Source organism: Schistocerca nitens, chromosome 1 (assembly GCF_023898315.1).
Source record: "Schistocerca nitens isolate TAMUIC-IGC-003100 chromosome 1, iqSchNite1.1, whole genome shotgun sequence".
NCBI lineage: Eukaryota > Metazoa > Arthropoda > Insecta > Orthoptera > Acrididae > Schistocerca > Schistocerca nitens.
The window spans coordinates 428,595,048-428,621,483 of NC_064614.1; the positions used below are offsets into that span (position 1 = coordinate 428,595,048).

Here is a 26,436-nt window from a genome sequence, read left to right on the forward strand (position 1 = left end):
AACAGAAGCAAAACGAGGATAATGGAATGTAGTCGAATTAAATCGGGCGATGCTGCAGGAATTAGATTAGAAAATGAAAGGCTTAAAGTAGTAAATGAGTTTTACTATTTGGGGAGTAAAATAACTGATGATGGTCGAAGTAGAGAGGATATAAAATGTAGACTTGCAATGGAAAGGAAAGCGTTTCTGAAGAAGAGAAATTTGTTGACGTCGAGGATAGATTTAAGTGTCAGGAAGTCGTTTCTGAAAGTATTTGTATGGAGTGTAGCCATGTATGGAAGTGAAACGTGGACGATAAATAGTTTAGACAAGAAGAGAATAGAAGCTTTCGAAATGTGGTGCTACAGAAGAATGCTGAAGATTAGATGGGTAGATAACATAACTAATGAGGAGGTATTGAATAGAATTGGGGAGAAGAGGAGCTAGTGGCACAACTGGACTAGAAGAAGGGATTGGTTGGTAGGCATATTCTGAGGCATCAAGGGATCATCAATTTAGTATTGGAGGGCAGCGTGGAGGGTAAAAATCGTAGAGAGAGAGACCAAGAGATGAATACACTAAACAGTTACAGAAGGATGTAGGTTGCAGTAAGTACTGGGAGTTGAAGAACCTTGCTCAGGATAGAGTAGCATTGAGAGCTGCACCAAACCAGTCTCAGGACTGAAAACCACAACAACAACATACTGGTTTACCCGTTACTCTGATTATATCTGTTATATTTACTGCTGTTACTGGAAGTCTTGGGAATACATCCAACAAGTTTGTTCATGCCAAGAAATAGTTATCAATCGCTGAACCAATTATGAAATTATTCCTACTTGTACATTTTTTACTATACTTCTTATTTCTGATTTTGTATACTCTTTCATTTGTTGTATATTTTCCTGTAATAGTTCTTCTGTTTATGTATTGTCATGGCAATAGCTAATCAAACCCGAATCTGTTGGTTGTGACTCGGTTTGCATTATTTCAGAGGACCGAGACTATTCCCAGAAGCACATCAGTTTTCCTGTTCATACTGTTGCAGACGCCACTATAGTATCTGACATGGTAGCTGTTAACACACTAGTGCAGACAAGTGAAGTGTTGAAGAGTGTGTGCTAGTGCGAGTGCTTTCAAGATGTGTTCGCATGTATGGCAGAAAAGAGAGAAAATTTGTATAGATGGACTGTACAGTAGATAAAAAACGTTAAATTTTGTGTGGTGCTGTTATATTGAAAATGATATTCCTTGACAGTTAAGTAGTGTATGTGATCATTATTGTGTTAAACAGTCAATGCAGATATGTGCTTGGATATGATCCATGTATGTACATCGAGAGCAACCAAACAAATAAATAATAATAATGACATTACATTTTGTGATATCTTTACATTACATTTTGAGATATTTTCGTTATACTGATATGTCGAATATCACAGTAAACATTATCTACAGATGATTGAGACTACGACTACTGTTAGTACTACTATTTATATTTGCCAAATTGAGGCCTATAATGTGATATGTTATTCCATGTTACTTATTTATTTCTGTGATGATCATTGGTTATTAGATAGCCTGAGGAACATTAACCAAGGGAAAGATCGTTTGAGATGAGTGTTAATCTTTCTCTCCAATAGTTTCATGTTATATATATATATATATATATATATATATATATATATATATATATATACTTCAATATTTGCTTCATGATGTATGTATATATATATATATACATGAACAAACTATTGGAATATATATATATATATATATATATATATATATATATATATATATGAAGAGAATTTGGGAAGCACAAAGAAAGAAGAAGATATCATGAGTACTCAAGTTCAATTGCTCCCCAAAAGGGAATAGTTGGAAATTACTTTCAATTATTTATTGCACAAGAACTAAACACTGTACAGATGTCATACACATTGCATTTTGAAACTGGAAGCTTTTCGTTTTTTACAAACATTCCATGAGTGACCCTGCAGATGTCAATATGTGTCCCCACAGAAAAAAAGTAACACGGATTGAGATCTGCTGATCAGGGAAGCCATTTCATGAACTCCAACACACAGGAAGCTCACTCTGCATGTGAACTGCCCATGTTTGCGACTAGCACTGACTATCAGCAGATTATCAAGCTATGCTGTGGCAGTATACATGATAAAAAAAATTTCAGGATTTCTCTTCAAATGACATTTGTATGATATCTGTAAAAAGTTTGGTTCTTGTGCAATAAATAATTGAAAGTGTTCTCAGGCTTTAAGTACAACCTATATATATATATATATATATATATATATATATATATATATATATATTACATGAAATTATTGAAGAGATATACTATTGACACTCATTTCAAACGATTTTTCCCTTGGTCAGTGTACCTCAGGCTATGTAATGAGAAAACTGGAGAAGCTTCTCACAATGGGACAACATCCTCCACTTTTTTTAAATGACCTCTGCAGCATACTTCAAGTTGAGTAAGCTTTGTTGAGGTTAAGTTATACCAAGTTGTTTTTGTTAAAATGGCAGAATTTATGTTGCTTTTAAGGCAAAAAAGATATACGTAGCCAAAGAAATATTCAATTGATAAACTGTAGAAGTTTAACAATAAAAACGTTATTTTCCTGGCAAACTGCCTTTCTGAAAGTGATGAAAGAATAGGGGGCTATCTTTCAAATGAAGCGAAAATGGAAACATTTTTGTGCTATTTAGCAGACCAAGGTTTCCAGTCTTGTGTATGAGTATGCTTGTTAGGTATAAACTTTATGTGTAAACCAGACAACTGTGTCACTGACATATCCAGATGTTCCTCATCAGGGTTTCTCACAGCAAAAGTCTTGTACATTGTTATGTAAGAAATACTGTAAGTAGGCAGATCAGAAAAATTAATAACCAGGCTACTACAAACATAGCGATCTGTTTCCAGTAACAAAGCTGCATGGGCGACAGCTTAAGTACTTGATGCATGGGCAGACCATAATATGTGATATTTAGCCAAAATTATGTTGTGTCAGAAAAATCTGACAGAATTCCAGTTTGGAGTAGATGGAAATATGATGTATTCTCAAGATTTTGTTCGCATAATGTATTCACATTACTTCAATAACAGAAAAGTTCTGGACATTTTGAAAATTTTGTAACATTGTCAAACAAAGCGATTTCATGAACTGTGGGTAATTCTTGTAATAACATTTTTCGGCACATAAAGGTAAAGTTGAAACCTAGTGCAACTCTTCCAGAACACACTTATGCTAGTTCCATATTTGTGCGTCTAATAGTTTGCCTGTTTGAGCGAGCTGAGTGAAATGTAAGATTACTTGTGTGTTCTGTGCTGAAATGGCAGACGAGACATGCCGTGAACTTGCTCAAGAAGAGGGACAGGTAATGGGTCGAATGAATAAAATGGTGGATATACTTCACATTCGAAATTTCGGAGAACAATCTAAGATTCACATGGATAAAACGCGTCAGAGAATGTACTTCACCTGAGAACGTGTCGTATGAATAAACTGTAGAATACACTTTATACTCGAAATTTTGGAGACGAATCTCAGGTTTGCATGAATAAAGCGGGTTGGAGGATATAATTCACCCGATAATGTTCCCAACAGTACAAAAAGTGTGTGAGAAGTTGCTGAATGCAAAAAATATTCTCCAGTGTTATATGAATAAAACTCGAGAAGCTTCTAGCAATAGGGCAGCATCATCCTTTTTTTCAATGAGCTCTGCAGCATACTTCGAGCTGAGTAACTTCTGTTGAGGTTACGTTTTACCAAGTTGTTTTTATTAAAATGTCAGAATTTATGTAGCTTTTAAGACGAAAAAGTTATACCTATCCTTAAGAAATACTCAATAGAAAAAACGTAGAAGTTTATTTAGTTTTAACAATAAAACCGTTATTTGCCTGGCAAACTGCCTTTCTGAAAATGGTGAAAGAATAGGGTGTTGCGTTTCAAATGAAGCGAAAATGAAAAGAAATGTTGTGGTGTTTAGCAGACCAATGTTTCCAGACTGGTGTGCGAGGTTACTTATTAGGCATAAACCAGCCAATTGTGTCACTGAGCTTTCCAGGTGTTCATCATCTTGATTTCTCACGGTATCATTCTTATATATTGTTATGTTAGAAATAAGTAAACAAATCAGAAACATTAATAACTGATTTATTAGAAATCTAGAGACCCGTTTCTCATAATGAGCCATATGGCGACCACTTATGTGCTTCATGTGCTAGCAGAACTTTATGCATCGGATTTAAGCAAAATTATCTCGTGTTAGAAAAATCTGACAGAGCTCCATTTTGAAGTAGATAAGAAACCATGTTATCCTAAGATTTCGTTCAGATAATGTGTTAATCTAACTTCAAAAACAAATCCGTTTTCCGCTTGTTGAAAATTCGGTAACACCGCAAGGAAATGCATTTTTGTAAACTGTCCATAATCGTCTCAATAATTTGTTGCTGCTCATAAATGCAAAATCGAAACTTTGTGTAACTCTTCCAGAAGACACTGATGCCAGATCCTTATTTGTAAATTGAATAGTTTGCCAATTTGAGCAAGTTGAATAAAATGTAACATTATGTGCTTCTTCTGTGCGAGACACAGCAGACGATACAAACCGAGGATCTCCTCAAGAGGGAAGGGAGCTAGTGAGAAGTGACTTCCTTGTCAGAGTACATGCTTCAAATCTTTTTCCATACTTAGCTGAGAACTTGCTCAGAGAATGATCTGTGCTCTGAGACTCTTCTCCGGGGGTATGGGGAACTTGCTCAACACAAAGGACATTCTTAGATTTCAAAAAAAGAAAAGTAGCGAAACTTCTCACAAGTAAAGAACTTTCTCCAATTTGTGAAATGGGCTCTGCAGCGTACTTCGATCTAACTAAATTCTGTTAAAGTCAAGTTTTACCAAGCTTTTTAGTAAAAAACAGCAGATTTTACATTGCTTGGAAGGTAAAATAAAGTCTATGTAACATGAAGAAATACGAAAGAGAGAAATTGTAGAAGTTTGTTTGGGTTTAACAAATAAAACATTATATGACTGGTGAACTATCATCCTGTAAATCATGAAAGAGGGGGGAAGGCAACTTTTCAAATGAACTGAAAATCAAAACCAATTTTATTCTATACAGCGGATCAAAATTTTCAGACTGACATATGAAAAGGCTTAGGTACACACCAGACAACTGTGTCACTGACATTTTCAGATGTTCATCGTAATGTTTTTTCACAGCATAAATCTTATATATTGTTATAAATAAATTCACGGATCAGAAAAATTAATAAATGATTTATTACAAACCTAGCTACCTGTTCCTAGTAACAAAACTGCATGGGCGGTCTCTGATGGACTACATGGACAGACCACTATATGTCATGTTTAACCAAAATTATCTCGTGTTGAAAACTCTAACAGAGTTCCAACGTGGAGTAGGTGGAAATGTGATGTATTCTGAATATTTTGTTCCCATACTGTGTTCATATGACTTCAGTAGCCAAAAAGTTCCCGACATGTTGATAATTCGGTAACATCGTCAGAAAATGCTTTTTCATAAGCTGTGGGTAATAGTATGAATAATGTGTTTCCGTACATAAAAGTAAAGTCGAAACTTAGCGCAACTCTTCAAGAACACACTGATCCCAGATTCTTATGTTCACGCTGAATAGTTTGGCTGGGTGAGAGGGTGAAATGTAACACTGCGCGTGTGTTCTTTGCCGGAACGGCAGCCGACGAAAAGACAAAGAACCTTCTGAAGAGGGAGGGAAGAAAGAGAGAATATGCTTTGAATTTTTTCTTCATATGAAACTGAGAACTTTCTCAGAAAATGTTCGTTTGCTATGAGAAAATGTTCTATTTTTTATTCATTCGACCCATCGAGAAGGAACTCCCTCGTCCAATCGAATTATTTATTCCCTTTCTCAGACAATGTTCTTTTGCTCTGAGAATATTCTCCGGAGTTATTCTCTTTTTTATTCGTACAGCCCACTATATCGTTGCAGCAATTACATAGGTTGAAAAAGGAAACAGAAACAAAGCCTCCCATAATCATGTATAAATATTGATTGCCTCTACAGTAGCACCCCTGAGCAAAATCTACAACCATAATTTATCATGTATTTATTTGACTAACTACCGTTATATCGAGAAATTTACTGATGTAAATATTTATCGTATTATTTGAGCGACTTTTTGGCCGTACTGTATATACATTTATCTCCGTGGCGTTTATTGTACATTGTGTCACACTTTGTGCAATACAGAATATCTATTGTGGAGTCTTTTAACATATATGTACACGTATACTCGCGCAGGGCAATGAATATTTTTATAAACCTTAGTCTGTCATTAGCTTGTGTGTTCAAAGATGTCGATAGCAAGTGGCATCTAATATTTATACTGGAACTATGACCTGTTTAATATGATGTTTATCGCTATTCCACTGTCGCAAAGCATCACGGTATAGCAATGGAACTTGGCCATTAGCTCATTGATAAAAAATATATTGGGGTATTTTCTTGAAACTTTTAACCCAATTCCCTGTTTTATTTTGTCTGTCACAAAGATAGGGTATGAAATTCATCCTGAACCCAAAAACTGTCGAACAAGCTCAAGTGAATTGTTTGCAAACACCTCTCTCCTCTCGGTTTTCCTGCTAGTAAGCGATGTTTGGTCTGGATAAAAGATGCCACCACCATCGGTCGGAGATGTGTTGTTGCTGTTTGTGACGCCATTTTACTAACCTTTTAGGCGGGGAAGTGTTTTAGAAAATAGGATTATAACAATATGCTGCCGAATATTGCGGTGTAAATGCAGTAAACCTAATCTGCAGATAATAATTGATGATGAGTGGCGAGTAAATTTTCTCTGAGAACTGAAAGAGTGCGTGTGTTTGTAACGAAATACTGAACGTAATGTGCCAGTGAAGTAAGAAGGGAACCGTGGAAAGCGTGTTTAAAATTGGTTCTTCCTGTTGTTGACTCTCGCAGTGTGACTCGCAGTACACTGCATACTACCCAAGTTGTGTTTCTGAGGTGTGAAATAGTTTTGTCCGAGTATAGATGGACGTGCGAGTGAAAGTTGTGTAGTCATACATACCTAACATCACATAGCAAATTTTCCTTTGTGCTCGATAATGCAGTAGGATTGTTGCTACCATAGCGGACTCAAAAGTAAGAAGTTCTTATAATTAATTAATTCTTTGTCAACATGTCAATCAACATGATTTAAGAGTTTGTTCTTTACTTTGCAGGGATATGCTTTTTTGTTGGATAGAAGAAATTGTTTCGTGGAGTGAGAAAGTAATTCGTATTAAAGAGAATGACTGTAAGATGAATACGACTGGAATATTTGATTGCGGCCTATGAAACTTATCTTGGCGATTATGGAGAGCACTGGTATTGTTTTATGCAGCTTAATACATAATTATCATTTCATTGCTGCTTTGTAATAACCATACTCTTATTGTATCACAGTCTTTAGGGATGTGTGTGGAATTATTATTTGTGATCTGCAACTGTGTGTGTGTGTGTGTGTGTGTGTGTTTGTGTGTGTGTTTGTTTGTGTTTGTTTGTTTGTTTTCTGGTCTTAATGCAATGCATATATTATGCGCCTGAGAATAATTTTATGGGGCGATGAGAATACACTTGAAACAGGTTGTCATTATTACCATGAGACCCGATTATGATAGGCCTATTCTTTTTGTTGTTATTCACCTGAGAATTAGTTTATGGTGCCATGAAAACACCCCTGAAACATTTCTTTCTTGTGGTTGCTGTTGCTGTGAGGACACACAATGTATCATGTCCTTTTTTGTTATTGATATGTTAGCTATGCTAGATATTGTAGAGCTATACATTTCATCTTCTATAAGCTCTTAACTCAGACATACTTTAAGTTAATAAAGAACACATAATTTTATTTTATTTTCTTGATTGACAACCAAATTTTTGTCAGTTTGTCTGTTCACATATGAACACAGAAAGTGAAATGGTGCATGCCATAAATTTTTTTTTACTACAATTGGAGAGGAAAGGGAGAGGGGTTATGTATTTATTTATTGTATGGCTTTTGGATACATTAAAGAAATGTAGAGCATAATTTATGGTTTATATTTGAGGGGGTGGAATGTAGCCCTTACTGGTAAGCATTTTGTAGGTGTTTATTTGATAGCCCAAGCAATCGTTCTTGTGGTATTATCTAGATGGACTTTTATCTTTTGTGCATATGGGCTGTTAGCCAAACTGGGGCTCCAGTATTCAGCTGTTGAGAAGACAAAACCCAGAGTAGAACGACATAGTATGGATGCCGATGCGTCCCAGGTTCTACCACATAGCTTTGGAATGATGGTGTCTCATCTTTTCAATTTTTCAGTTTGTCATGTTAGATGCTCTCTGTAAGATGAAGTATAGTCAAGTGTTACTTCCAAGTACTTTTGTGTTTTAAGAGTAAGTGTGGTGTTTTCAAACTGTATGTTGAGTGATCATCCAGCGAGTTTATTATTTAGATGGATGCAGGAGAACTCCATTTCGGTGGCATTTGGTTGGAGCCTCTGTTTGTGAAATTGTGAAAGCACTATCCCAGTACATCTAGGCCTACTTTAGGATTTCTTCTGACTGTTAAATTGAAGTGCACATTGTTGCAAGTACCTAGTCTTTGGCATAACCTTTATTGATTCTGTTTTGTGGCACATCTGCAATTTACATGCTGAAGAGAATTGGAGCTTGTACTTATCCCTGTGGTGAATTTGCTTGGAGAGCTAGTGTTGGATCATATAAACGCTCTAGTGTTGGATCATATAAACGCTTGGGACTGTCAGTCATTTAGGATATTATTGACGGGGTGGGTGATTAATTTGCTTGGAATTATGTGAAGGAGCTTATACATAATGATTTCTCTCCATGCTGTATCATAAGCCCACTGATAAGTGAATGAACACAGCTGCTGTTTTAAGTTTTCTTTGAAATCCTGGCTTGATAGAAATGGTGTGGTACAGAACTTGACCTAAGCAGCTTTATTTTGGCTGGAAGCCTGCTTGTTTCACAGGGATTGCAAGTAACAAGTTACTGATTATATTATGATTAAGTTGTTTTAGTAGCTTGTAGATCCAATAGCTAGGCTATTGGCTGTCAGCTGGCTTCCAGGTTTTAATCTAGCAATTATCTTAGTGTTTAAATTTTTGTGGTATATTGTGGGTTTGTACAATGTCTGTGAAGAAGTGATCTGCCTATAGTTTTGTATATTTGCTCCACAGTTTATTAGGAATTTAGGACAGGTGTTATCAAACCCTGGAACTTTTCCTGGCTAGGCATGTTAAAACACTGTTAAGATTTCTTCACAAGTGAAGGGAGAGAATTGTCTGGTTTCTGTAGCTTCAGCTTATGGGGGTTTGAATTCTCATTTCATCTTGATTGTATGTGCTATTTGGTACTCTGGATGTTGTTAGTAGGTGTGAAGCATTGGCACTTGAGGGGGGGGGGGGGAGATGAATGATGATGGAATTCCTGTGATGGAAAGTGCACAGTAATTAAAGGAACTTAACAGTACTTTCCAAAATGTCCATTGGCTGGTTGGGCTATAAGATTAGTGATGGTTTCTTGTAAAGTTCTCAAAATCATGTCATTTTGAATGAGGATGTGCATTAAAATTTTTCATCATTGGAAATGAGTTTGGAAGCTTTAAAAGCAATCAGAATGCATGGTAAAATACTCACTCTAGGTTGGAGGTGAACTGTGGTGTGTGTGTTATCAATATCAGAACTGAGCTAAGTGGTGCAGTAGTTAACACACTGGCTTCACATTTGGGAGGTGGTTCAAATCCCTGTCCAACCACAGAGATTTAGCTATTCTGTGTGTTCCCTAAATTGCTGCAGGCAAATATTGGAAGGGTTGCTTGGAAAGGTCACAACCAATTTCCTGTTTGCTTTGAAAGGTCACAAATAATTTCCTATCTGACTCTTGAAATATTATGAACTTATGCTCCATCTGTAATGATCTTGATATCAATGGGATTTTAAACACTAATCTTACTTCTTTCTGTACCGGTTACTTTGTATATGAGTCCTCTTATTTTTAGTTTCCTGTGAAACCATCTGTGGTAAAGCGTCTTTCTTTTTGTAAGAATTATTTGTGACACGTGTTTCATTAGTTCTGCATACCTGACATGTCTCTTTAATATAGGATCTGCATAATGTAATGCCCCAATGAGTTGTTGGCTGCTGGGATATTATTGTAGAACTATTTTAATGTGTAACTTTGTTAGTGTGAAAGAAAGATACATTGTGATTGTAAAAATTATTTTTGTTTGTCTTATAGATTGACACTCACTATCATTAATTTTTGTCCAAGCAGTTTGGAGGATGTTTTTTGTTTTAGTTGTATATATATTATAGTAAATGTTGATATGAATTTTGTTTAGGGGCTTACTTTTGTGTAGCTTATCTGGTTCAAGTGTCATAGTGAACTCCCCCCCCCCCTCCCCCGCAAGGCCCCCTTCTCGCTTGTGCTAATTCTCAAGTGATCTTGATAGTTTAAATCCCTAGCTGTCCATCGAGATGTAGGTTTGCTGCAGTTAACCTAAATTGCTTAAAGCAAATGTGATGGTGCCTTTGAAAAAAAGAAATGGCAGATTTGCTATCTACTCTTTTCAAATCCAGGTTGTACCCTTTCTTTAATGACTTCATCAGAAACAGGACTGCAAACACTTTTCTTCCTCCCTTTCCACTGATCAAAACCTTTCAGCTGATCCTTTCTAAAACATTATGTATACTTGGGTCAAAATAACAGTGAAGGGAGAAAGCAAGCAATGTTCTCTGTTACCAGTGTGCAGTAAGCCTGCATCAGCAACAGCTTCAGCCATTCCGGAAATTTTCATGGTCTCCCTGTTAATGAGCTACACTGTGTTCACATTGCCGTTTCATATCATCACAATTTGACCCCTAGCTTTAGACATTGTATGAAGTAGACATGCTGCAAAGGGAAAAAAGCAACAAAAATGAATTGTCAGCTGCATTTGTAGTTGCAGTTGTACTCTGTTGTTGACTATAACCAGCATAAGTGGCAGAACAAGATGACATTGTTGAACGAAACAGATGATTCGATCAAACTCATTCCCTGTGGTTGCTTGTTAGTATGACAGCTGTCCTATAAACAATTGTCCATCAGTTTTTTATTCTAATCTAGTTATAGCTTTCCCAGCTAGCCAGTTATGCAAGCATTTGGTTTAGTTCAGTGGGTATAATTCTGTTCAGTTAGATCACACAGTTAAATTATGTCAGTAGACCACAGAGAATTAGTGGAGGACATACATGCAATTGGCATAAAAGCAAAAATTCCACTGTTACACTGTTGCGAAAAAATTTACTTTTTTGTTCTTTTTCAATATTTAACACGTGATACACATTTTACTTATCATTGAAGTAAGATCCAAGTATCTGCGATATTTTTGAGTCTCGGGGAGCTGATGAGTGATTGATAAAATTTATTTTATTCTATGTTAGATGTTTAAACTGCCTAGTACAGATTACTGAATTCGTGAAATGAGAAGTTTGTACCTCTCCTGTTGACAATAGAGACAACTCTTCAGAGGCTATATCATAACCTAGGAGGTCACTCGTAAAACTACATTTGTGCATATTAACCAGACAATTTCTGTGTGACAAGTTACAGATGTTGTGTTTAACTTTCATTAGTTTCTTGTATCAATGCAGTAAGGAAAGTTCTGGCAGAATAGAAATATTTACACATAAAGGAGACCTCTCATTGAATCGCCAACAGGCACACACAAAAGAGGATGAAAATTGGCTAGCTTTTGGAAATCCTTTTTTTGAGCTGGAGTACGACAGTATGAAACCTAGTACTGAATCATAAAGTAACAATTGCGTCAATTGTGATACATTCAGTGCGAGTGATTTTATATTCATGTGGAATGTGAGACGAATATGGCCGTGAAATTGTTCAACTACACAGTTTTTTTTAAATAATCGGTCCATATAGTAAAATGTGCAACTATCGTAGATGCATGAAATGAAAGCAATACAGATGTAGGTTTGGTTGGTTAATTAGGCAGAGGGGATCAAACAGCGAGGTCATCGGTTCCTCAGATTAGGGAAGGATGTGGAAGGCAGTCGGCCATGCCCTTTCAAAGGAACCATACCAGCATTTGCCTGAAGCAGTGTAGGGAAATCATGGGAAACCTGAATCAGGATAACTAGGTCCATTGGGCATTTTGCATCATTCAGTTAAAAAAAAAAGAAGAAAAGGGGCTGTTTGATTTACCCCATTAATTTTAAAATTATTCAAGTATTTAGTAAGCAAGAAGAATTTTACAAAGTATTGAACTTTTTTAAGCTAATGTATAATAACAGAAGCTGTATTTGCAGTTTTTCTTTACAAAAATTGCATTTGCATTACTCCAACCCCATCACTGACAAATCATACCTTTTATACGAGTGATCTGTCATTTGGGTTTAATTTTCTGTGTTTACTCATTAGAAAATGCTAGCTACATACAGTCCAGAATACTGTTGTTTAGGTGTAGCATACTGTTGCGTGTAACCCCAAGAATTTAAATATTATTTCATCACTTGTATAATCTAGAATCTAGCATCTAATGTTTGCATTCTCAGACTGCGGAGGTGCTAACTGCCTGCCTAGTGGGTAACTGGCTCTTGCATTCTACATGTTAGGACTTAAATTAAGCTAGTCTCTGCAGTCTTGCTATCTCCAACCTCTTACAAAACATTTTCTTCTTCCCTTTTTCTACGTCAGGGGGACCAGGGGTCCCCACTTGACCATCTCTAAATCTAATGAAATTTGGTGTGGAGGTTGTGTATGGTCTTTGGTGGCTACATACCAAATTTCAGTTCAGTATCTTCAGTGGTTGAATTCTTAGGGGATTTTAAAGAGAAGCTACTCACCTCCGCATCGTGTACGAAGGTGCAAATGTGCCAGGTTTGCTAGGCTTTTTTAAAAGTTCTAGCAAACATTTGGTCATTTGCTTTAATACACACAGGCAACTTTTTATGCTGAATCACACCGTGGTAAAAATTAGAGATTTAGCCTTACCTAAATATAGATCCAAGCCTCTAAAGCGGCTAAAAAATTCATCGTGCTATTCTGAGAGCCATGGTTTGACCGACCAGTACTACTTTTCATATGAGCCAATCGTGTCAAAACTTCAGATGGCTATTCCTACACATGATGTCTATGTTGTTGTTGTTGTTGTTGTTGTTGTGGTCTTCAGTCCTGAGACTGGTTTGATGCAGCTCTCCATGCTACTCTATCCTGTACAAGCTTCTTCATCTCCCAGTACCTACTGCAACCTACATCCTTCTGAATCTGCTTAGTGTATGCATCTCTTGGTCTCCCCCTACGATTTTTACCCTCCACGCTGCCCTCCAATACTAAATTGGTGATCCCTTGATGCCTCAGAACATGTCCTACCAACCGATCCCTTCTTCTGGTCAAGTTGTGCCACAAACTCCTCTTCTCCCCAATCCTGTTCAGTACCTCCTCATTAGTTATGTGATCTATCCATCTAATCTTCAGCATCTTCTGTAGCACCACATTTCGAAAGCTTCTATTCTCTTCTTGTCCAAACTATTTATCGTCCATGTTTCACTTCCATACATGGCTACACTCCATACAAATACTTTCAGAAAAGACTTCCTGACACTTAAATCTATACTCGATGTTAACAAATTTCTCTTCTTCAGAAACGCTTTCCTTGCCATTGCCAGTCTACAATTTATATCCTCTCTACTTCGACCATCATCAGTTATTTTGCTCCCCAAATAGCAAAACTCCTTTACTACTTTAAGTGTCTCATTTCCTAATCTAATACCCTCAACATCACCCGACTTAATTCGACTACATTCCATTATCTTCGTTTTGCTTTTGTTGATGTTCATCTTATATCCTCCCTTCAAGACACCATCCATTCCATTCAACTGCTCTTCCAAGTCCTTTGCTGTCTCTGACAGAATTACAATGTCATCGGCGAACCTCAAAGTTTTTATTTCTTCTCCATGGATTTTAATACATACTCCGAATTTTTCTTTTGTTTCCTTTACTACTTGCTCAATATACAGATTGAATAACATCGGGGAGAGGCTACAACCCTGTCTTACTCCCTTCCCAACCACTGCTTCCCTTTCATGTCCCTCGACTCTTATAACTGCCATCTGGTTTCTGTACAAATTGTAAATAGCCTTTCGCTCCCTGTATTTTACCCCTGCCACCTTTAGAATTTGAAAGAGAGTATTCCAGTCAACATTGTCAAAAGCTTTCTCTAAGTCTACAAATGCTAGAAACGTAGGTTTGCCTTTCCTTAATCTTTCTTCTAAGATAAGTCGTAAGGTCAGTATTGCCTCACGTGTCCCAGTATTTCTACGGAATCCCAACTGATCTTCCCCGAGGTCGGCTTCTACTAGTTTTTCCATTCGTCTGTAAAGAATTCGTGTTAGTATTTTGCAGCTGTGGCTTATTAAACTGATTGTTCGGTAATTCTCACATCTGTCAACACCTGCTTTCTTTGGGATTGGAATTATTATATTCTTCTTGAAGTCTGAGGGTATTTCGCCTGTTTCATACATCTTGCTCACCAGATGGTAGAGTTTTGTCAGGACTGGCTCTCCCAAGGCCGTCAGTAGTTCCAATGGAATGTTGTCTACTCCGGGGGCCTTGTTTCGACTCAGGTCTTTTAGTGCTCTGTCAAACTCTTCACGCAGTATCGTATCTCCCATTTCATCTTCATCTACATCCTCTTCCATTTCCATAATATTGTCCTCAAGTACATCGCCCTTGTATAGACCCTCTATATACTCCTTCCACCTTTCTGCTTTCCCTTCTTTGCTTAGAACTGGGTTTCCATCTGAGCTCTTGATGTTCATACAAGTGGTTCTCTTATCTCCAAAGGTCTCTTTAATTTTCCTGTAGGCAGTATCTATCTTACCCCTAGTAAGATAAGCCTCTACATCCTTACATTTGTCCTCTAGCCATCCCTGCTTAGCCATTTTGCACTTCCTGTCGATCTCATTTTTGAGACGTTTGTATTCCTTTTTGCCTGCTTCATTTACTGCATTTTTATATTTTCTCCTTTCATCAATTAAATTCAATATTTCTTCTGTTACCCAAGGATTTCTACTAGCCCTCGTCTTTTTACCTACTTGATCCTCTGCTGCCTTCACTACTTCATCCCTCAAAGCTACCCATTCTTCTTCTACTGTATTTCTTTCCCCCATTCCTGTCAATTGTTCCCTTATGCTCTCCCTGAAACTCTGTACAACCTCTGGTTCTTTCAGTTTATCCAGGTCCCATCTCCTTAAATTCCCACCTTTTTGCAGTTTCTTCAGTTTTAATCTACAGGTCATAACCAATAGATTGTGGTCAGAGTCCACATCTGCCCCTGGAAATGTCTTACAATTTAAAACCTGGTTCCTAAATCTCTGTCTTACCATTATATAATCAATCTGATACCTTCTAGTATCTCCAGGGTTCTTCCATGTATACAACCTTCTATCATGATTCTTAAACCAAGTGTTAGCTATGATTAAATTGTGCTCTGTGCAAAATTCTACCAGGCGGCTTCCTCTTTCATTTCTTAGCCCCAATCCATATTCACCTACTACGTATCCTTCTCTCCCTTTTCCTACACTGGAATTCCAGTCACCCATAACTATTAAATTTTCGTCTCCCTTCACAATCTGAATAATTTCTTTTATTTCATCATACATTTCTTCAATTTCTTCGTCATCTGCAGAGCTAGTTGGCATATAAACTTGTACTACTGTAGTAGGTGTGGGCTTCGTATCTATCTTGGCCACAATAATGCGTTCACTAAGCTGTTTGTAGTAGCTTACCCGCGTTCCTATTTTCCTATTCATTATTAAACCTACTCCTGCATTACCCCTATTTGACTTTGTGTTTATAACCCTGTAGTCACCTGACCAGAAGTCTTGTTCCTCCTGCCACCGAACTTCACTAATTCCCACTATATCTAACTTTAACCTATCCATTTCCCTTTTCAAATTTTCTAACCTACCTGCCCGATTAAGGGACCTGACATTCCACGCTCCGATCCGTAGAACGCCAGTTTTCTTTCTCCTGATAACGACATCCTCTTGTGTAGTCCCCGCCCGGAGATCCGAATGGGGGACTATTTTACCTCCGGAATATTTTACCCAAGAGGACGCCATCATCATTTAATCATACAGTAAAGCTGCATGCCCTCGGGAAAAATTACGGCCGTAGTTTCCCCTTGCTTTCAGCCGTTCGCAGTACCAGCACAGCAAGGCCGTTTTGGTTATTGTTACAAGGCCAGATCAGTCAATCATCCAGACTGTTGCCCTTGCAGCTACTGAAAAGGCTGCTGCCCCTCTTCAGGAACCACACGTTTGTCTGGCCTCTCAACAGATACCCCTCCGTTGTGGTTGTACCTACGGTACGGCTATCTGTATCGATGAGGCACGCAAGCCTCCCCACCAACGGCAAGGTCCATGGTTCATGGGGGGGATGATGTCTATATATGAAACAAATTTAATTAGCATTGGATGCCCAGATGGAAAGATATGCATTTGCAAAGTTGGCCAAAATTTTCTACCTGCAAATTTTAGAGTATTTTTTGGGGGCAATATCGCAACTGTCTCTTCTTCAATCCTTTTTTTTCCCTTGTCACAGCTGGATAGAGGATTCTTTAAGCTTTCAAAGCTATATTGTTTAATTTCTGGATCTTTCAGTTTGACAAGTAAGAATACATTTCAAAAGTTATTATTTTAGCGCTTCGAGAAGATTGAAAAGTCAAATATTTTGCTCATTAAGTCCCATAATTAATTATTTTTATTTGAGTGTATAAGTCAGTTTCAGACATTGCTGTAACACATGACATAAAAACAGTTATAGTACAAAACACAGCAAATTTCCAGAACAAAAATGTTAAAGAGTCATTTCCAATTTCATCACTGATAGATTGTGGATAACTGTATTGTCTCCTGGTGACGATGTTGATGGGGTTTCTACAGTCATGAAAATCTGTTGTTCAGGAATCCAGCAGGTATCTTTAGCAGTCGGCCAGTGGAAGGAACGAGTATGGGCGTGTGGGTGCATAAAGCTGATGAGGATGTCTTATTGTTCATATGAAACTTCAGAAGTTTCCAACCCACGAAAAATTGCCGACATACAAATAACATACTGTCCTGGTTGTAAACCTGGAATTGAGACTGTTGGAATTTCTTCATCTGCTTCGAAGGAGTTAACTGTGAATGCTGTATCGTCATTGGAAACTCTGCTTAGTCTGAGCTGATTACAATTTATTGGTTTTCTCTTGTTCCAGATACTGTATGCCCCATGGTAAACCTTGTTTCTTCATCTGGGTGGATTTTTTTCAATTTCTTCTTTTGGTGCACAGAAAAGCTTTATGCCTGGAATACTGTCATCACAGAATTTGAATAAATCATATGGAGTCAATATTTGGTTACCTAAAGCCCTCTGCAGACTAGCACATGCTGCGAGTCCTTTCGCTGGTCTGCCAATGCCATCATGAGGCAATTTACTGTGACTTGTTCCAAAAAAATTCCATTTGGCAGTGATGCCAAAATACTCTTTGTGCAGGCATAAATTGATGAAATTTTTGAAATTCTTATATTGAGCAGCTGAATCATCACTAAAGTAATAAATGTTCATAATGTTTTCAGTCTTTGTATTTAAATATGCTGTTAACTTTATTTGAAAGGCATGGACAGCAGTGATAGTATGACAGAACAGTCGCTGACCATACGAATGCCAATACTCTTTAACATTCTTTGCCATCGAAATAGACATCAGATGGATGAAATGTGACCTGACTATTCTCCCACTGGAATCCTTGCACAGTATTCAGAACAACAAATGAATAATTCTCAGCAAATTCTATCAATATAATTAATTCATTTTCTGCAAGATTTCTTTTTAGCTGCTTAAGATATGAACTTCGGTGTTCTGACACAAAGTGATGGCTTTTTTAACCAGTAATTTACAAAATCAGTGCCTCCATGGAATCTTCGACAGTTCTCTGACAAGTCCCCAATGTGCATATGCAAGGACGGACCCATTGCTCATGTTCCATTGTTTCTTCAGGGTCATAGTCTTTAAAAGAGTCTTCAAGAAAAGCCTCTAGTCACATTTTTCCTGGACGTTCCTCACAGTGTCGTAGCATACAATTTTTTGATTCCAAATTGCATACAGTTTTTTTCATCAAATCCTTGTAGTCATCTTGAATGGATGTTGCTGAAGCCAACATTAATTTGACATTTTGATGAATTGCACATACACATACTGAATGTGATCCAAAAGCACCAGCGGTACTACACCATTTTGGCCTGAGCTCACAAAATTTTAAGAAGCTTAGTTCATTTCCATATTGCTTACAATAAGCAAAGACCATTTCTTTAAGGTTCAAAGGAGCAGGCATTTCTCCTTGTGAATCTTTCCTCATTAATTCTTACTGCAACACAATCCTTTTTGCCTGGGCATAAACAAGAAAACTCATCATCTTCAAAGAAAGTGAGGACATTTTGTTTTATTTCATCAGTGAACTTTTTCCTCTTTTCGGTTTGCAGATGTTGCCAAAATCCCATCTTCTATCTTTAGTTTCCTAGCCTTATTTACCATTTTAGTTAAACAGCAAATTCGTTAGCCATTTTTTCAGTAGTGCGGCTATTTGGGGCCAAGGTCAAAATTTGAACTTTACTGCTATCGCTTGAAGTCTGAAGTTTAATCTTAAGTTGTTCAATTAAGATGTCCATACTTTTACATTTATGGCCCTCTTCCATTTGTATCTGAGCAATAACTACTTGGCACACACCAGCAGCTGTGTCAATTACCTTAGTAATGCTGCCTTCGACTTGCAGACCTTTGCACTTTATGTATGCCATTGAATCCCTTTCGCTGATCCGTTGAAGCTTTAGTAGTGATTCTCCAAGTGATGATAATGAAGTGTTAGCAGTAAAGCAAGCATCAACAACATCGATATCTTCAGTGGATGGTGATTCTTGCTTATCCTAGCAGGATGATTCTTATTGGGCATTTCATGTCTGCATTTGGTACAAATTTTCTGACCAGTCAGAACTTCATTAGTCAGTAACTTCAACCTATTAGACATTGCAGTGTTTACAGGTGTTCAATCCTTCTTGGTTATATGTTTTTCTTTACCAAATGGGTTGCAGAAATTCTGCAGGAATTGAAATTTTATCGTCCACAATGCATTCTGGTCTGAACAAATTTGGGCGTTTTCAATAAAACCAAGCCCAGACCCACATTGAAGGAGCTCCTTGTCAATTGGTGACATTTCCTTAACTGATTGTAGTTCCCTTTTGCCATGATAGAATGGTGATGACTTCAGACAATGTTCAGTGTTGTTTTTATATAAAATATACAAATTAGGCTATCAAATCATACTGTTTTAGTGCTTACCTTCAGCTACAACAGTGATGACTGATTATTCAAACACTCAGTACTCAACACTAAGATTGTACAGTGTCAAGATCAAAGATTACACCACACAAAAGACTGACACTGCGAAAATTTCCAATAATGAAAGCAGCCATTGAAAGTGGTGATACAGCAATGTATCTCACTGCTGTGAGGATAGAGCCTTAAAAAAACTATTGCTGCTTTAAAATACCAATGGAAACTGAGTGACAATGCATTGTAGGGTTAAAACCTTCGAAAGCAACATAACATTCCACTATGATCTTCTAGATTTTATAATCTTGAGGGCACTTTCTGAGGTTTTATTATATTTATATTCTACACTGCAAAATAATGTAAAAAACACTTCTTATAACCATAGTTACTTTCCCTAAACCACAGGAAAATCTTATACTATTAAAAGACACTACAATTACACATTTTTTGATTTACAACTTCAAATTGTATTAATTTATGTATTTATCAGTAATCCATTTTTCCTACTTTTGGTAGGTATTCTCACTCGTCAATATGCAAGATCCAGAAATTAAACATCATAGCTTTGAAAGCTTAAAGGATGTTCAATCTGCACCAGGGGTGTAGGTGTGTGTGTGTAATCGTGCACATATGCATGCGTAAGTGGGTGGGTGGGGGAGGGGAATGGTTTATAGTAGTTTTCTTCATCTGTGAATCATGGTTACAAAAATATTGGAGTATTACAGTTTAAGAGCAAACAAATTAAAACATAATTCACATGTGCGGGTTTTATAGACTTGAAAGCCTAGTTTGACAGACATGGGATAGGTAATCCGTCACCTGTGACCAGTCCATCATTTGCTTGAAGAATGTTAGTAAGATAAATTTTTGTTAACTCTGCTGTTTTTTGGCAAAGGAAGCAACTTTTACATACCACCAAGACAATATAGGTATTAATAAAAACTTGTCATTGATGACACTTCCCCGAAGAAAAATGAATAAGAAGTCTGGGGACAACAAACTGCCATTGCTATTGCAGTTTCAGCCGTCTCCTGTACCCCAGCGAATTGCTAATAATTATTGGCTGGGATTGAAACTTGCCAAAGGATTCAATGTCAGTATCTCAATGATCTTAGAAATGTGGAAACAATTCGCAGCACACAGTGTATCATCTTTTAATTCCCAACTCTATACAGAGTGAAGGACAATACTTTTTCATCTCAAATATCTTTCAGTTCATCAAAGATATTGATAATGTGGTCTCACCCTGTCAGACAATTTACAAGATTCTGCGAATTGAGTTTTTTTGTATTTCTCAAAAAATTTGTCAAGTTTCAGTCCCAGCCATTCATTATTAAAAATACACTGGTGAATGGGACTTCATCAACATTACAACAGAAGCCACAGTTTATTTTCACTAGGGTTCTTACTCCTTTTTCTTTTTCCTGTGAGAAGTACCATCACTGTCAATTTTATTTATTTATTTATTTATTTATTGTTCCGTGGGACCAAATTAAGGAGAAGTCTCCATGGTCATGGAACGAGTCAATACATTAAATCATAACATGATATTAGAAACAGATAAAATGAAATATAAAAAAAAAAAAACATTCAGGTGACAAGTTGTAAGTTTAAATGAATAAAATCAACAATGTAACACTGGAATTTGCTTAATTTTTTAGCTCTTCCAGGAGCTCCTTGACAGAATAGAAGGAGTGAGCCATGAGGAAACTCTTCAGTTTAGACTTAAAAGAGTTTGGGCTACTGCTAAGATTTTTGAGTTCTTGTGGTAGCTTATTGAAAATGGATGCAGCAGAATACTGCACTCCTTTCTGCACAAGAGTCAAGGAAGTGCATTCTACATGCAGATTTGATTTCTGCCTAGTATTAACTGAGTGAAAGCTGCTAACTCTTGGGAATAGGCTAATATTGCTAACAACAAACGACATTAAAGAAAATATATACAGCGAGGGCAATGTCAGAATTCCCAGATTTTTGAATAGGGGTCGACAAGAGGTTCTCGAACTGACACCACATATAGCCCGTACAGCCCGTTTTTGAGCCAAAAATACCCTTTTTGAATCAGAAGAATTACCCCAAAAAATAATACCATACGACATAAGCGTATGAAAATATGCGAAGTAGACTACTTTTCGTGTTTAAGTGTCACTTATTTCAGATACTGTTCTAATGGTAAATAAAGCAGCATTTAGCTTCTGAACAAGATCCTGGACATGGGCATTCCACAACAGCTTACTATCTATCCGAACGCCTAGGAACTTGAACTGTTCCGTCTCGCATATAATATGCCTATTCTGTCTGATCAAAATATCGGTTCTTGTTGAGTTGTGAGTTAGAAACTGTAAAAACTGAGTCTTACTGTGATTTAGCATCAAATTATTTTCCACAAGCCACGAACTTATTTCATGAACTACATTATTTGTTACTGTTTCAATATTACACACAAGATCCTTCACTATCAAGCTGGTGTCATCAGCAAACAGAAATATTTTTGAATCACCTGTAATACTAGAAGGCATATCATTTATATAAATAAGAAACAGCAGTGGCCCCAGCACCGACCCTTGGGGAACGCCCCAGTTAACAGTGCCCCATTGGGACTGAACATCACTACCACTCTCAATATTGCGGAGAATCACCCTCTGCTTTCTGTTCTTAAAGTAAGAGGCGAACCAATTGTAAGCTACTCCCCTTACTCCATAATGGTCCAACTTCTGCAGTAATATTTTGTGGTCAACACAGTCAAAAGCCTTCTTTAAATCAAAGAAAACACCTAGCATTCGCAACCTTTAATTTAATCCGCCCAAAACCTCACAGAGAAAAGAGAATATAGCATTTTCAGTTGTTAAACCATTTCTAAAACCAAACTGAACATTTTACAGCAAATTATGTGAATTTAAATGCTCCAGTAACCTTGTATATACAACCTTCTCGATAACTTTAGCAAACACTGATGGCATAGAAATAGGTCTAAAATTGTCAACATTATCAATGTCTCCTTTTTTATATAGTGGCTTCACTACCGAGTACTTTAATCGGTCAGGAAACCGACCACTCCTGAAGGAAAAGTTACAGATATGGCTGAGAACTGGGCTAACATACATAGAACAATACTTCAGTATTCTGCTAGATACCCCGTCATATCCATGAGAGTTCTTGGTCTTTAGTGATTTAATTATTAACTCAATCTCCCTCTTGTCAGTATCATGGAGGAGCATTTCAGGTAACAGTCTCGGAACACTTTTTTCTAAGAGCGCTATATGATTCCCTGTTGGGACTAGGTTTCTATTTAGTTCACCTGCTATATTCAGAAAGTGATTATTAAATACTGTACACATATGCGACTTATCAGTAACACGGACATTCCCACTACACGCTGATTCTATATCCTCGACCTGTCTCTGCAGACCAGCAACTTCCTTTACGACTGACCATATGGTTTTAATTTTATCCTGAGACTTAGCTATTCTATCTGCATACCACATATTTTTTGCCTTCCTAATAACATTTTTAAGCACCTTACAATACTGTTTGTAATGGGCTGCTGCATTTAGATTTTGACTGTTTCTAACGTTTTGATATAATTGCCACTTTGTTCTACAAGATATTCTTATCCCTCTAGTCAGCCACCCAGGCTGCCTGTTTGTGCTAGTACCCTGTTTTAAACGTTCGAACGGAAAGCAACTTTCAAAGAGCATGAGAAAAGTCTTGAGAAAAGCATTGTATTTATTATCTACTGTATCAGCGCTATAAACATCTTGCCACTCTTGTTCCTTTATAAGGTTTACAATGGTCTCTACAGCAACTGGATCAGCTTTCCTGAACAGCTGATGACTATATTTAACACGTGTTGCAGCACAAAAATCTTTTAAAGTTAAAATTTGTGCATCATGATCTGAAAGGCCATTCACCTTTTTGCTAACAGAATGCCCTTCTAGTAATGAGGAATGAACAAAAATGTTGTCTACGGTTGTTCCACTGTTCCCTTGCACTCTCGTTGGAAAGAATACGGTTTGCATAAGATTATATGAATTAAAGAGGTCTACCAGCATCCTCTTCCTTGCACAATCACTTATACAATTAATATTGAAGTCACCACATATAACTAACTTTTTGTATTTCCTATAAAATGAACCAAGAACCTCCTCTAGCTTTAGCAAAAATGTTGTGAAATCAGAGTCTGGGGATCTATAAATAACAACAGTTAGAAGTTTAGCTCCGTTAAATTTAACCACACCTGCACAACATTCAAACACCTTTTCAGTGCAGTACTTTGAAACATCAATTGACTCAAATGGGATGCCATTTTTCACATACATGGCTACTCCCCCACACTGCAAAGAGCTCCTCGAAAAGCTGCCAGCCAACCTGTATCCTGGTAAAGGAAGCCTCTGAATTATCTCCTTATTTAAGAAGTGTTCAGATATACCAATAATTTCAGAGTCAACATCTATAAGCAGTTCACTAACTTTATCTCTAATACCTTGTATATTTTGATGAAATATACTAATTCCCTCATTACTCGGATACCTAAGCTTTGTCAAAAGTGATTCCCTTGTTAGAGAGACTTCCCTTCAGCAGAAATACCTATCAGCTGACTTCAATCTAAAAAAGGTGCAGCTCTAACACCCACTACTGCAGGAATTTTCCCATGAGTGATCCCACCAACTCCACCTATGCTGTCACCTATAAGCTTTGCCAACCTCCCCTTCCCATACCTGTTGAGGTGCAGGCCGTGTCTAGTGAAACCTGTCCTGCTGATAGACTCCACCGACACCACTGAAATGTGACCCATGCTTTCTGTCATCAGCGCACCCCCAAGTCTCATGTTATTACGCCTGACGGCTGTATTAAGATGAGGCCGATCGTGACGCTGAAGCAGTTCCAAGAAATGCACATTCCTGTTGCCAGTCTGAGTGGCTATCTTTTCCAGGTCACCATCTATGTTATACTCCCCATCCCTATCAATACTATTACCAGCCCCACCCACAATCACTACCTGATCCTCTTTAGTAAAATCCTTACATAACCCCCCTATGTTAACAGTCACCTGAGCCAACCCTGCATTAGGCTTCACAATGCTGGTGACCTGGTACTCACTCCCCAGCACTTCCTGCAACTGCTGGCCTACACCTCTGCCATGAGAACTACCTAACAGCAGAACCTTCTTCTTCCTCTTCGACTTTGCAAGTGTTCTGGGCACAGTAACTACTGAGGTCTGCTGCATACTTCCTACGTCTACAGCTACTAGAGATTCCTCTCCACTAGACTCTGACAGTTGGTCATATCTATTGTAAACACCAATAGTAAAACTATCTGAAAATCTTCTTCTCCTAGCAGATCTCTTGCCAACAGCCAGCTCCCATTCCCCAACCCCCTTCTCCCTCCTCATCCTATCTAGCTCCTCCTGTGCGTATTTCAACTGCACCTGAAGGGCACATATCTTACGCTCCTGCTCCTCTATCAACTTACCCTTGCTACATAACCTGCAGTTCCAGGAGAGGATCTCACCAGAATGCCCACTGGCTTCCCCACTGCATTCCCCCCAGTGAAAATACTTCGAACAAGTCTCACACCGCAATCCACTACTCACGAACCTACGGCAGAGCCCACACTTCTCACTCATGGTAAAATTTTACTTTTTCTAAGTTCCGCTACTACAATAAGAAAATTTTAAAAACCTGACTACAATAATCACAAACTTACTCTACAAGGGAAGTAACTACTATTATTAGCAGTATTAATAAACAACAAATGTGAATATAACAAAAGACTAATACAGAAAGAGAATCAAACGTCTAATGACACAGCAACAAAGCTGAAAACGGTTCCCAAAAGGTTCTTCTGAAATTATTTCACCAGAAAACACCAAGAACACCGGTTGAAGACTACTAAAGTTCCTAAATAAACCACTATACACAAACAATTAATTAGTACTTAGCTTTCGATGCGCCACTACAGCTGCAACTGGTCAGCGCGGAATGTAAACACAGGCAAGAGGTTAAGTTGCTCGATACGAAACACTCACAAATATCAGGTCACAACACAAGAAAGGCAGAGGTGAATGATGAAACCACTAATACGTCACTTATATAGTAAATATTATCACAAAAACCATTAAAATATGTATCTGAAACCTAAAAATATATGAAAACTTAGAGAGCGATCTCATACGCAGTCACTCGCTTATGATGTCACACCAAAGAGGACACTTGCAGCTAAAGAGATGTCACAGCTTGTAGTTTTTGAGCGATACCTTACTTACTTCTCTTGTTGCCACATTAAAATTTGCTTCTTTTGCCAAAATACAGTAGTGTTTACAAAGATTCATCCCACTAACACACTAATGCAGTTTAAATGGCAGCAGAATCCTGAAACAATACAGTACTAAGCTAGCAGGTGAGGGCAGAACAGTTCGGTAGTTCAAGAAAAAGACTATTCTCAACACAAAAGTATATTTGTAATTTCTTTGTTTATGATGTTGCAATACCTAAAACAATTCTTGTTTCCTCAACTATTAATGTTCCTTAAAAATTACATTATTCCATTGAAAAAGTCTGTAATTACTTGCATCTTGTGGTAGATAAGGAAGTTGCACATATTAACCATATTGCAAAATGCTCTCCTTTTCACGTGCTATCATTTACCAGAATCTTGTATTGATATCTCAAACTGTTTATTTTTTTTTCCCCTGGCTTTATTATCAGTGCGTATGAGTGGAAATAAGTATGCTACAAACAATCTGTTTTCTTGAGATTGGAGATAGCTTTAGATCTCCTCCCAAGTTAAAAGAATAATTCAGTATGTTAGCTATATTTCATACACAGCAATGTATGAGTATGACCTAACACACACCAAACACAATCTCATAGTGCCTTCTATTTTTGTTTGCAAACTGTGCAAATGTTGCGCATTTACTTAATTTTGAAGTATCTCACAACAATTACAATTAAATGATTGTACATCATGAAGCTGATGAATGGGGATGTGAGGTGAGAGGT

At 37.4% G+C, this 26,436-nt stretch overlaps 1 protein-coding gene across 1 annotated transcript in view; it reads left to right on the plus strand.

Moving 5' to 3' along the window:
* Positions 1–6,624: 6,624 nt before the first annotated feature.
* Positions 6,625–26,436, plus strand: part of LOC126251899 (calponin homology domain-containing protein DDB_G0272472-like) — a 49,100-nt gene continuing 29,288 nt past the window's right edge. Inside the window, exons 1-2 of the mRNA XM_049952656.1 lie at positions 6,625–7,168; positions 7,249–7,393. Of these exons, the coding sequence (XP_049808613.1) occupies positions 7,360–7,393 (34 nt within the window). The 5' untranslated portion in view covers positions 6,625–7,168; positions 7,249–7,359. The remainder of the gene's footprint in view (positions 7,169–7,248; positions 7,394–26,436) is intronic.